The sequence below is a fragment of the Perca fluviatilis genome, chromosome 12, assembly GCF_010015445.1.
Source record: "Perca fluviatilis chromosome 12, GENO_Pfluv_1.0, whole genome shotgun sequence".
Lineage (NCBI taxonomy): Eukaryota > Metazoa > Chordata > Actinopteri > Perciformes > Percidae > Perca > Perca fluviatilis.
This window is the reverse complement of record NC_053123.1, coordinates 15,986,199-15,999,026: the sequence shown is the minus strand read 5'-3', so window position 1 is coordinate 15,999,026 and position 12,828 is coordinate 15,986,199. Positions and strand designations below refer to the sequence as shown.

The following is a 12,828-nucleotide window of genomic DNA, read 5'->3' as shown; positions in this document are numbered from 1 at the left end:
CAAGGAAGGCAAGGGTAGTGAAGTAGAGGACCATAAAAAGTTAAGAACTAAGGGCAGATCTTCCTTAAGTTCTAAAGTTGCGCATTAATAAACAGGATTTGCTTGAATGCCTCTGGCACTTCTGTTCCGTTGGCAGGTCTGTCAGCTCACTCATTTTCAATAAAACCAGTCAGCCATCTAATGCCTTCCCACCGTCAGTAAGCCGCTATTAGTCCATAGATGAATATCATTCCCTCTGTTCCAATGAAGCAGCCAAGTGATGCAGCCTCTGTGAGTGCTGACACAATGATGAATAGCTACAAGCAGCCCTCACACAGAAAGGAACCGTTTTCCTTCAGGACGTTTCACAGCCAGGAGAGAGGGAGCATTTTATACACCAGCAGAGCCAGATCTGACACAGAGTTTTTCCTATGGTCCTGCTGCCATTATTATGGACAGTATAACATGTAAGGGTGTTTGTGGATTTCTGTTTGTGTGTGATCAATTTTGCACAACTATGTATAATGCAGCAGTGTTGCCCTTTGGGCCGCAGTAATTAGATCTTGGATGACGTTTCCTTCATATTCATCTTTCAATTTTTGTCATAGGTGATGGTTGTCAGTGCTTATAAGAATAACAAATACACTTGTCCAACTAAGACATTCAGTAATTCCTTTGAGTAACACTTCCTTCTCCGTGCATGTTGTTTTTCCAGATAGAGCATGAACGTGTGTGGGACTGGCAGGGCTTCACCCAGGCACAGCTAGGAGTGGTGACCCAGCAGTGTCAGCGGGACCAGGAAGAGCTGCTGGCCAGAGCCCTGGTCACCCTGCAGGAGGCGAGAAATGCCCACCAGGAGGAGCTGGAGCTCCACAGAGGCCGCCAGCACCAGCAGGACATCTGCTCGGATCTCAGAGAGAAGGTTAGTGTCTGGTATACTTTAATACCAGGAGCTGTCACATTTCAGGAACATTTCCAACTTTATTAGACAGCGCTTTTTATGTTAGTTATTATTTTACAGTTTTGTGCCTGCAACCCATTTGTAATCCCTGCAGCATGTTGATGTATAACTGTAATAGTATACTTCTGCAGCTTACCCAGTATGAGCTGTCTTTGGTCTATTTTTCTGCCATTCTTATTTATAAGACACACTCACTCACATCTACTGTTGGAGTGGACATAACTCAGCTGGTTTCTAGAATATATTTAACATCCATCTATATTCTTTCCTCTATCATTTTCCAGCTATCACATGTGTAGATGTGGTAGTTGTGAGGGAACAGACAGACAGTAGTGTCTGACTGCCTTCTTGTGTACAGTATATCTGCTGACGAGACTGCATATTACACCAGGCTGCTTGACAGCATCTCTCACTTTAGCTGCCACTTGGGATGGGCTGTGAATGCAAACAAGCTAATAAGGATGGTCTTGCAAACATGATGTTGCTATCTCTGAGGGGTACTAGATCACATTCACGCAACAAACAAGTTACTCATGTGAACAAATCCATGTTTTGTTGATTCAGTGCTGGAAATTTGTATTATTTGCTTTGCCTGCCTGTTAAAAAAAAATAGTGCTGATGTCCTGTGTCTGATTAGATGACAAGATAACAAGTCACTAAAATACTGAGGTATGGTTTTTGTGGGCCATCACCAATGAGTCTAGGACATATCACCAAACAGGGGGAAGCACAATGGTTTAGTTTTTTGCACTGTTTGTAGGAACAAGGTCCTATGCTTGCTTCTTTGAGATCTGTGGATTTTACATGTGCTCACCCCCTTTGCATTAATTACTAACCCCTCTCTTTTAAATGTTTTTTCAACTTCAAAGGTGCCCTGATTTAGTCATATTCCACTGTATGGGAAGACCATTCATGGCAGGTCAAGTCGGGTATGTTGTGAACTAACAAACCAACAAGCCGAATTCTCTGAGGTCCCCATGTTTAGACATAGGAACACAACATGCCAGTCATTGGGGTCACTCCCCTCCCTGTACCGTCTTGTCTTGTGCAATAGTTGATTTTCCACATCTGTGTCACACTTACAGTAAATTTTTCCCTCATTTAGATTTCCACCCTGTCTTAATCTATTGTTATCATTTAATTTTATAGCAAGCCTACAAAATTGTCTTTTTTTTTCACAAGCTGCGCCTTACTGTGCAACTTGTAAACACAAACACTTAAGATAGGACCAACAGCACTCTGATTTACCACAGCATACCTGATGCCTGGCACCAAAATCTCTCTTTAAACCTAAAACAAAGGTTGGATTGGACGACAGTTTCAAAAGAAGATGACAATTGATTTTATTATTTTTCATATGAATGCTCCTGCCTCATCTTCAAGGAGACATGTGCCGTACTCAAGTATGTGCAATCTCAAGTGGCATTACTAAACATGCCGAGCTGTATGCTTGGCACAAGGGAGAAGAGAGTGAAGGGCATGTTGCTTGGCTTTGGAGTGTATATAGTTAAAATGTATTGAGTTTTTTTTCTCTTGAATATTCAAACGGTTTCACAAGGAGAGAACAGCTTGGCCAGTTACCCCTGTCTTAAAATATGATATTAATATATAATTTCCATGTTGCCATAAGTAACTATGAAAATCCTAAAATGTAGTGTGTTTTCCACAGTGAAAGTCTACTTTAACTTGCTGCTGCAGGTTATAACTCTTGGAATTCAAATGCTCTGACACTTTCTAATAATCAACAGCTTGCAGATTCTTTCACTTTGAATAACATAATTCATCATGCTGGACCGATAGTTTTTTCTAACTTGCTTTTATTATGCAACTGATTGTTACATTTGAATGGACTGTTTTCACCTTCGCTGTACTCTGTCATTTAATGTGAAAGTGAAGAAGCAAATTCAAGGGCAGTGATCACTTCTCATTCAGTTCTGTCAAAATCGAGTTATACAGCTGCAACGAGTGGCATAATAAAGATGTGTTGGGGAGAAAAGGCATCACAGGTTTTTAAAATGGTGTAATATGTTATTCAAGACAGCAGCATGTACATTCAAGCTCATTTTTACTGTATTATTTGAACAACAATGGCCTTTGACTTTCAGTATGGTAAATCTGCAGCAGAACATAAACTACACACCTCAGACTATAACAAACACATTTCTGAGTTTAGTTTTTATGGGTCTCTGAAGCAATATGAAAAATAAACTCAACCAGGCATTTTCATTCCCATGACTTTTCCACATCCAGGATTTTTGTTTATGCAGTGCATGTGCACATATTTGAGTTTGTGTGGAGGCTCAGATGGACGCCTGTTTGCATCCAATCTTTCTTCCCACTGCCTTTATCATCCCAGCACAGCGACACAGTGGTGAGACAAGATGGATTCTCCTCCGTTGCATCTGCTTCTTTAACGCTTTGTTTTCTGCAGCTTCTACCTCTGACCCAAGCAGCTCTCCCAACTCTGTGAGTCATTCACATCTCTACTCTAAATTTCATTCCTATTTTACTATGTGTTCGTAAAAGGCTGGTGCAATACAGCTGGCAGGCCACCTCTAAATGTATCAACATTTATATTTTATGGTCACCATCATGAGCCTTCATTTAAGAGCAGTTTATCCTCAGTTGTTTAACTTTTTTTTGCATGGTGTATTTTGTATTCCATGGGGCATTTCTGCAGTTGCAGGGGTTACTTAGAAAGCTCAACTAATTAACTTAACTCAACTCAACAAAAAAAATGGAGTGTGATTTTATTGAAAAATACATCCTCATATTTGTGCTAGGGAGGAAAATAAACAGCCAAATAGGATTACCAATTGGTGTGATTTTGGTGTGGCTCAGTAAGCTGCCCACTTGAGTCAGTTGTAACATCACCTGTTGTAATTAAGAGTTTGGGATAACCAGTTAGCAAGTGAGCAGAGATGTAGAAATAGTAAGCGTATACATTTGAGATAGCTAAAAGTAATGGATAAACCGTTGAAATAGATAGCTACAGTATAATGAGTAAATGGATATGAATGAGGAATGATTTGGCAGCTAAAATTATTGGATAAAAAGATAAAATAGTTAAACAATTCAAATTGTTTGCTAAAAGTAATTACCGGTAGTAGCTAAATAGTAATAGCTAAGTATGGATAAAGATTTATATAATTATATAGTAAAATGAATGAATCAACAGTTCAAATTAACTAGGTAGCTAAAGTAATGGATAAACACTTGAAATAGTTAGCTAAACGTAATGAGTAGTGATCGGTAAATAGATGGATAAACAATGCATATAGGTAAATAAAAGTAATTAATAAACCATTAAAATCAACTAGTTATATAAATAGTTAGCCATAGAAGTAATGTATGACTTAATGTTAAGCGTTTGAAATAGTTAGATAAAAGTAATGGATAAACAGTTGCATAGTTAGCTATAAGTAATGTTTAAATGTTTCAAAAATAGTTGGCTAAAAGTAGCCTAATGGATAAACAGTTAAATAGTTAGCTAAAAGTAATAAATAAACAGTCCAATTAGCTTAATAATGTTGTAGTTTGGTTATATAAAGAAAATAAAGTAACCATAGGCTATCGACTTTTATATAACTGATAGTTTTAACATTGAATTCATTCTGAATTCATTCATGATCTATTTAATTGGTGCCAGTGAAGGGGCACTTGAGTTGATGTGATGGGGCTGTGGGGGTATGATAGACAAAAAAGGTTTGGAACCACTGGTCTAGAATATGGTCCTAAATAAACTAATCTTAGAGAGACCCTCTTGCAACAGCTTCTACCAATGTTAACTGGTTTAAGCAACAGCATTTTTGAAACAGATTAAGAAGCTAAAGGCCTGCTGTGATGGTACTTGTTGGCTAAGGTAGTAAATTGCTTACTTGTTATATTTTCTAGCTGTGATTATGCAAATAATCCTCCACATCTCCTCTTCTCTGTGCCTCCATGGGTTCAGACGAAAGCATGTTTTGGACGATTTTTGGTCAGTGTTGGTCTGGTTCTGACCTCGTGATAGGGAGCAAGGCTGTGTGCTGCCAGCTCTCTTCTGAGGGACATTGGGAGGAAATCTAGGGTAATTGATTTCAGAGTGAGCTTGTACCCTTCTGTTTTGGAAAGGGCAAGGCTGTCACACAGACCACAGCTTCTTCCAGAGAAACACAGATGGCCATGCAAAGATGGCTGGCTGGATTTATGTGTCTGGCCACAGATGACATTACTGAGCAAAATTCAGTTTCAAAATGAGCTCCAGATGTGAGCTATGAATTATAATTGTAGAAAGTGTGTATTGTAAAAAGTAAAATGAAATGGATGATTAGATAACTAGTTTTAATGCATGGGATATTCATTCTAATTTATCACTGACAGACAGACTCTTCTTCTCGAATCATCAGCTGTTTGTTCTGTAGTGTTCTGGCTGCTGTAAGTAGCTGGCATTGTTCTTAGTGTTACTGTTCATTCAAGCCTTTTATACTGTCCTTGCTTTCATTTTGCCTCCCACTTACATCTCACTCCCAGGCATCTTTGCTGAGCGATTGTGTTCTCCACATTAGTAAATAAAGCCTGGAGGGATGACAGATTATTGCAACGTGCTCAGGTGGAAAAGGGATGAGCAGCCCAATAGGATAAGCGACACAACAAGGGAAAGAAGAAAGATTTTCATAAGACGGGAGGCTTTCTTTTATTGCAAAATCAAATTTTTAATTTCCTGCTCTCCACAGTACTTTGCAATATACACAGCACTGTTACAGATGAACGTATGCCGGGGTGATCTGTGTGCCCTTCCTGCAGGAATCAGTGTATTCTCTAGGCACTCTGTGTTAGCAGCTCCCCTGTCACTAAGTGTTAGTGACTAACAAGTACAACTCTTCATCCTCTGGGGGTCGAGAGGACACGGTAGAGTCTCGGTAGTTGAGACAGTGCGTGGGCCACACTGTGTTTCAAGCGACAACTCTGAGGAGTTAATTGCTCGAATATGTATAATTTTCCTCCACAAAGTGATGTTCCGGTTATGGACCTCAGGAAAATTCTTATTGTGCCAGCTGTGGAAATACAAAGATAATTGCATAGTTTCATTTTTCTCATCTCTTAATGGACATTAGTTCTTGTCCCTTTTAAAGATTCAGTAAATCTCACGTGCCATTAATGTCACACAGTAGAGTGGTGCCACATATGGAGGAGTGGTGCAGTTCTTATAAATACTCATTTTCTCCAGTTTTCTGCTCTAATTCACAGTGATGATATTGGTTCAAGATAAGCACAAGTCCATACCTAATTTGTTTCCCTCATCTGTTATAGTATAGCTAAGATTTGTCATTAAATGACCTGCAATGGAAAATTATGATGAAGGCTGAACAGACAGACAGAAGACATTACGATAACTGTACAGTTATATTAACAAAGGTTTTGAGCAGGCTGCAGTATGCAGATAAAAAGGCTATCATTCTTTTGTTATTCTGACATCTCTGCAGTCGTTTTTGTGCAGCCATAAAAAAGGATGTTGTTTTCCCTTTGAATTCACAGAAAATGAGATTCCATTGACAAATTACCATAGACTGTACATAATGACAATTTTATTCTCTTTGTGCTCTGTCTAAACAAGGAAGACATACAAAATACATTCAGCCACTGTGTCTCTTACAGTGTTCACAAGCTATAAAGATACATTTCAGATTGTTCTGTGACCTTAGGTGACCACTGCAATTGAACTTTAGACTTTTGCATTATGAAACGTTGAAAAAAATCTGCCACATCTGTATAACTTTTGCTTTATGAGACTTTATGAGACTTTGGGCCCTATCTTGCCCACAGCGCAATTGACTTTAGTACACCGACACATGTATCATTCCTATTTTGCACCCGACGCACAGCGGACTTTTCCCTCCACAGACACACGTCGGTAAATCAGGGAATGAATTTGCGCTCCTGGGGGCAGTTCAGCAAAAAGAGGAGGCGTCTTCAGGCGCAAACGTTCCCTGGTGCTATTTTGCAGTTTCAGAAAACAATTCCGCCACTGACCAGGAAAAACCTGGTCTAAAGTCAGTGGCACGTTATTCAGATATGCTATTTTAGGGGCGCATGCTTGGCCATAATGTAGCGTGCGCACAACGCGCATACACCTTGCTTCCCTCATCTACACGGATGCAGCAGTTCCCATTTTTGCAAACCATACATAATTACAAAGAAAAATATTACTGAAAATGTGCTTCAGGTGTTTGGATAGGTCAGGAGGCACTTTACAGTACAGTCCTCAAAAAGTCGCAGCATTCTTTGTGGCTTGTTGTGTTTTACACAACATTTCCATGAATCATGGATGTGTTTATGACATAAATGAGGAAATATTAGAGGACTTAAGGAGACGTGATGTTGAACTACGGCGGGATTGGACATTTGAGGGTCCGGGAGTGACAATGCGCGATGTGCTCCTGGTGGAGCGGGTGGACGGAGATGGAGTGGGGGGAGGAGGAAGGGGCACAACAGGAGCAGGTGGTGCGTTTGGAGGCCCGCGTTCCATGGCTGCAGCAATCCTCTCCAGACTTGAGGAGATGCGCCCGAGAGGCCGCAGCAACATCGCCACCCGGACAAGACGGGCATTTATTACTTTGCCGCATCCCGGACAGCTCCCGCTGGCGTGCGCCAGGCAAATCCGCCGTCATAATAGCAAGCCGCCATGGAACAAGCACGCCTGCTCTTAAAGGGAATGTGAGATGACGCTCTGATTGGTTATTTTCACGTTACGCCCAAACCACACCTAGCTACTTCAGACCAACCCATTTTAAATTTGCGTCGGGTGCAAGACTCATTTATCCCGCCGGTATAATAGCAACAGCCCCGAGATCCGCCCACAAAGCTACTTGCGTTTTGCGTTTCATACTTTCGTTTCAGATCGTTAAAATAGGGCCCCAGCCTGTCTCAAAGGATTTGCTTTACAGACCCCATCTCTCAAGGTTCCAAGCATCAAACATCTTATCTGGGACAGGCTGGAGTTTGATGGATGGTTTAATTATGTGAGCTTATTTTTCTGTATTGTAAAAACAAAGCAAAAACAAAGCTTCTTTAATTTTATTTTCTGAGGGCGCGAAGGAAAGAAAGACAGGGATTGATATGCAACAAAGTGGCCTTGACCAACTGTCACTTTGCTTGTTTGCAAGCCATGATGTCTCTCTCTCTCTCATGGGCGGGCCACATTCTCTGGGCGGGCAAAGCAGAGAAAGGGGAGGTAACCTTTCCCCTTATGACCTCATAAGGAGCAGATTCCAGATCGGCCCATCTGAGCTTTCATTTTCTCAAAGGCAGAGCAGGATACCCAGGGCTCGCTTTACATCAATCACAATTTCAAGCCACTTGGGGACCATAGGCAGGCTGGGGGAACTCATATTAATGTTAAAATCCCCCATCCCCATGTTGGAGTTCACTGACCAGATGAAGCAGCTGGTAAATGCTGGAACCAAGTTTGCCCCCCTTCCTTCTCCCATCGTAAAACGCCAGGCACCTCTGCCCCCTCAAGGACGGCAGTTAACTCCTTCTCCCCAAACTGATAAGGATACTTGTGTGCAAAATGCAGCAAGCATTAACTGATATGGGCCGGGTCCAGGCTGCATGCCTAGTAGCACTCATGACTCTTTCCAAGACAAGCCTGGGCCCTGCGTATTAGATTCTTCCACAATTTATGTTGTGATAGGTAATAGAAAAAGAATGGCGAATAAGCACGTAACTGCAAACTTTGCAAATTTAGCATCCATTCCTCATCAGCCACAGTCTGTTCCAAAAAATGAAAACGCACTAACACTAGCCCTACTAAACGTTAGGTCTTTGGCGGGAAAATCATTTTTAATCAATGATTTTATTATCAAGCACAATCTTGATTTTATGTTTTTAACTGAAACCTGGTTGGACCATAATAACAGTACTGCTGTTCTCATTGAGTCAGCCCCCCCTAACTTTAGTTTTATGAGTGAGAATAGAGTGAATAAGAAAGGAGGTGGAGTCGCCATTTTGTTTAATGACTCATTCCAATGTACGCAATTATCTTACGGAAATTTTGCTTCTTTTGAATATGTTGCTCTTCAGCTAAGAGCCTCCCCTCAAGCTCTACTTCTAAATATCTACAGGCCACCTAAATACTGTGCATCCTTCTTTGACGACTTTACTGAACTGCTGTCTATAATCTGTATTAACTTTGACCGTGTAATTTATTGCTGGTGATTTTAACATTCATGTTGACAACCCCCGGGACCGAGGGACCAAAGAACTGTGTTGTGTTTTTGAGAGCTATGGACTGACTCAGCATGTGACACAGCCCACGCACAATAAGGGGCACACTCTGGACTTGATTATCTCCAAGGGTCTGAACATTCCCAAGGTTGTGGTGACTGATGTTGCTCTCTCTGATCATTCCTGTGTTTTCTTTAACGGCACTATCTCTGTGCCCAAAAGTGTTCAAACAAAGTTAATCAGAAAACGGTATATCACTGAAAACACCAGTGAATCATTCATTCAGCTTTTCTCCTCTATACCCACCCTCACTGGGGCCTCAGTCACTGAGCTTGTAGATAATTTCAACTGTAAAATTACGAATGTTATTGATGCTATTGCTCCCACTAAGGTCAAAGCTGTCTCTGGTAAGAAAAGATCTCCATGGAGAAATTTTATAGTTGTGAGAACAGAAAAAAGAGAGTGTCGAAAAGCTGAACGCAGTTGGCGAAAATATAATCTCCAGGTCCATTATAACACTTATAAAGAGAGACTTCGCATTTATAATCTGGAACTAAGAAATGCAAGGCGGTCCTTTTTCTCTGACATTATTGCCAGAAACAATAATAATTCACGTGCTTTGTTTGCTACTGTTGATAGATTAACTAACCCTCCAGTACCAGTAGCATCTGAACTGTTGTCTACTAAGGTTTGCAATGACTTTGCCTCCTTCATCACAGACAAAATTCAGAAAATTAGACAAACAGTCAGTGCTTCCATATCAAGTACAGGATATGTGTTGTCACAGTGTGCACGCAAAACAAATTCCAACATGACACAATTTCATACGATCAACCTTAAAAACCTGGAGGACATTATACAACATCTGAAAACCTCCTCCTGTTTCCTTGATATTCTACCAATGGGTGTTTTCAAAAATGTTTCGAATTGTTTGGCTTCTGATCTTCTACAGATTGTAAACACATCTCTGCTCTCAGGTATCTTCCCACAGGCCCTGAAAACTGCAGTCATCAAGCCACTCCTAAAAAAGAACAATCTAGACACGACACTAATGAGCAACTATAGGCCAATATCAAACCTTCCATTTTTAAGTAAAATCATAGAAAAAGTGGTTTTTCAACAACTCAACCTTTTCTTATCGCTAAACAACAGTTTTGATGCCTTCCAGTCAGGTTTTCGACCACAGCACTGAGACGGCTCTTGTTAAAGTCTTTAATGACATCCACTTAAACACAGATAGTGGCAAAATTTCAGTCTTAGTATTACTTGATCTCAGTGCTGCATTTGATACGGTAGACCATGACATATTGCTTGACCGATTGGAAAACTGGGTTGGTCTTTCTGGCTCAGTACTAAAGTGGTTTGAATCCTATTTCAAGAATAGGGACTACTTTGTGTCTATAGGTAATTATACATCTGAGCATACAAATATGACGTGCGGAGTTCACCAAGGCTCAATTCTGGGGCCTCTTCTGTTCAACATCTACATGCTTCCACTGGCTCAGATTATGGAAAACAACAAAATAAGTTACCATAGTTGCGGATGACACCCAAATTTACATAACCTTATCGCCAGGGGAACATAGCCCAATACAACAATTAAATATGTTCATTGAACAGATTAATGATTGGATGTGCCGGAACTTTCTTAAATTAAATGAAGAAAAAACGGAGGTGGTTGTTTTTGAGCAAAAGAGGAACGATTGAAAGTCAGCGCTCAGCTTCAAACGACAATGTTAAAAACAACAGACAAAGCCAGAAATCTTGGTGTAGTCATGGACTCAGACCTGAATTTTAAAAGCCACATTAACATAATTAAAAAATTAGCCTATTATCACCTTAAAAATATATCAAGGATTAAAGGACTTATGTCTCAGCAGGATCTGGAAAAACTTGTCCATGCTTTTATCTTCAGTAGACTTGACTACTGTAACGGTGTCTTTACAGGTCTCCCCAAAAAAATCAATCAGACAGCTGCAGCTGATTCAGAACGCTGCTGCTCGAGTCCTCACTAAAACCAAGAAAGTGGATCACATCACTCCAGTACTGAAGTCTCTACACTGGCTTCCAGTGCCTCAAAGAATTGATTTCAAAATACTTTTACTGGTTTATAAATCACTAAACGGTTTAGGGCCAAAATACATTTCTGATCTGCTACTACATTATGACCCACCCAGACCAGGTCGTCTGGGACAGGTCTACTTGTTGTCCCCAGAGTCAGAACTAAACAGGGGGAAGCAGCGTTCAGTTTTTATGCTCCACATATTTGGAACAAACTCCCAGAAACCTGTAGGTCCGCTGCAACCATAGACTGTTAATATTAATAATATACAGTCGATGGCTGCAACTCTCAGTTCTTTTAAATCTAAGCTAAAGACCTATCTTTTTGATGTTGCTTTTCTTTAAATAATCTATTTTATTAACTTTAATTTCTTACACTGCACTGTAACTTTTATTCTTATACTGCACTATCAATTTTATTCTTCTTTTAATGTTTTTAATTTGTTTATTAATGTTTTTAAATTGTTTTAAATTGTTTTCTAACTGCTCTTTAATGTTTTATGTAAAGCACTTTGAATTGCCCTGTTGCTGAAATGTGCTATACAAATAAAGCTGCCTTGCCTTGCCTTGCCTAAAAAAAAACTCATAAAGTGACATTTTCATGCCATGGGACCTTTTTAAGCCTAAACATTCATTGAACATAACGTTAAAATTGCTCATGTCTTTTTATGGTTTGTTTTACACACTATAGGTACTTTTTCCTGAGGCCAAAAATAATGTTGCGCACAATGCACACTAAAGCAGTTTAGTAGCCATCTTTTAAATTGATTTAGTGCTATTGAGGTTTTGTATAGGTCTGGTGCTTTGCTTGGGGGCAACACTTGTAGTTATTGGAATCATCACTGTGACCTTTCATCATCACAAGATTATATTACACAAGGCAATATTGGAATCAACACCAGCACCAACAGGTGGACATTACATACTAACACCTGGTACAAAGGAAAAAGCAGCAGGACAAATGGACATTGCAAGACCACTGGAAAACAATCATATGTAGCAGGACAAATATTGACACAATGCTGTCCCCATCATTACTCAGTCACTACTTAGGATTGCTCTTCTGGTAACGAAGATTGCATATTAAACCCAATTTCAGGAAAATAGAGCCCTAAATGTTTGCATGAGATAACATTTGGATTTCTAAAGAAGAACCATGTTGCATCTCCAGCTTCAACACTGTCAGAAGTGGATTAGAGGCTGGATTGTTTAAAGTCCTCTTTCAAACACACAGCTGCTGATTTTTCTCAGGCGGACATCAAGTATGATTGACTTGATGATACCGCTGGTGCTAATGTGTGTGAGACCATGTTAATTTGCAGTTCATTCCTTCGGGGATTCCTAAGCTCTCCTCTGATAGATCTGTGAATCTGTCTGCCCAATCTGAATGCAACACTCTAATACCCAGCACGCCGTAGAGAGGCTGCTGCATAACGAACCTGTCACTCACTCCCCCAGCAAATGTTGGAGTGTGTGTGTGTGTGTGTGTGTGTGTGTGTGTGTGTGTGTGTGTGTGTAAGATAAGTTTAGACCGTCTGTTCCAGATGTCTAGGTGAGTGAAGATTGCTTTCTCTGCAAGCATATGAACACTTAGAACAGAAATATTTGTCAATTTTCTG

The 12,828-nt window shown here is 40.2% G+C and overlaps 1 protein-coding gene across 4 annotated transcripts in view; it reads left to right on the top strand.

Annotated features, from left to right (window-relative positions):
- LOC120570319 (coiled-coil domain-containing protein 148-like) overlaps nt 1-12,828 on the top strand; it is a 32,781-nt gene that overhangs the window by 15,128 nt on the left and 4,825 nt on the right. For all 4 annotated transcript variants that reach the window (XM_039818607.1, XM_039818609.1, XM_039818608.1 and 1 more), the window contains exon 10: nt 695-901. In XM_039818607.1, the coding sequence (XP_039674541.1) occupies nt 695-901 (207 nt within the window). The remainder of the gene's footprint in view (nt 1-694; nt 902-12,828) is intronic.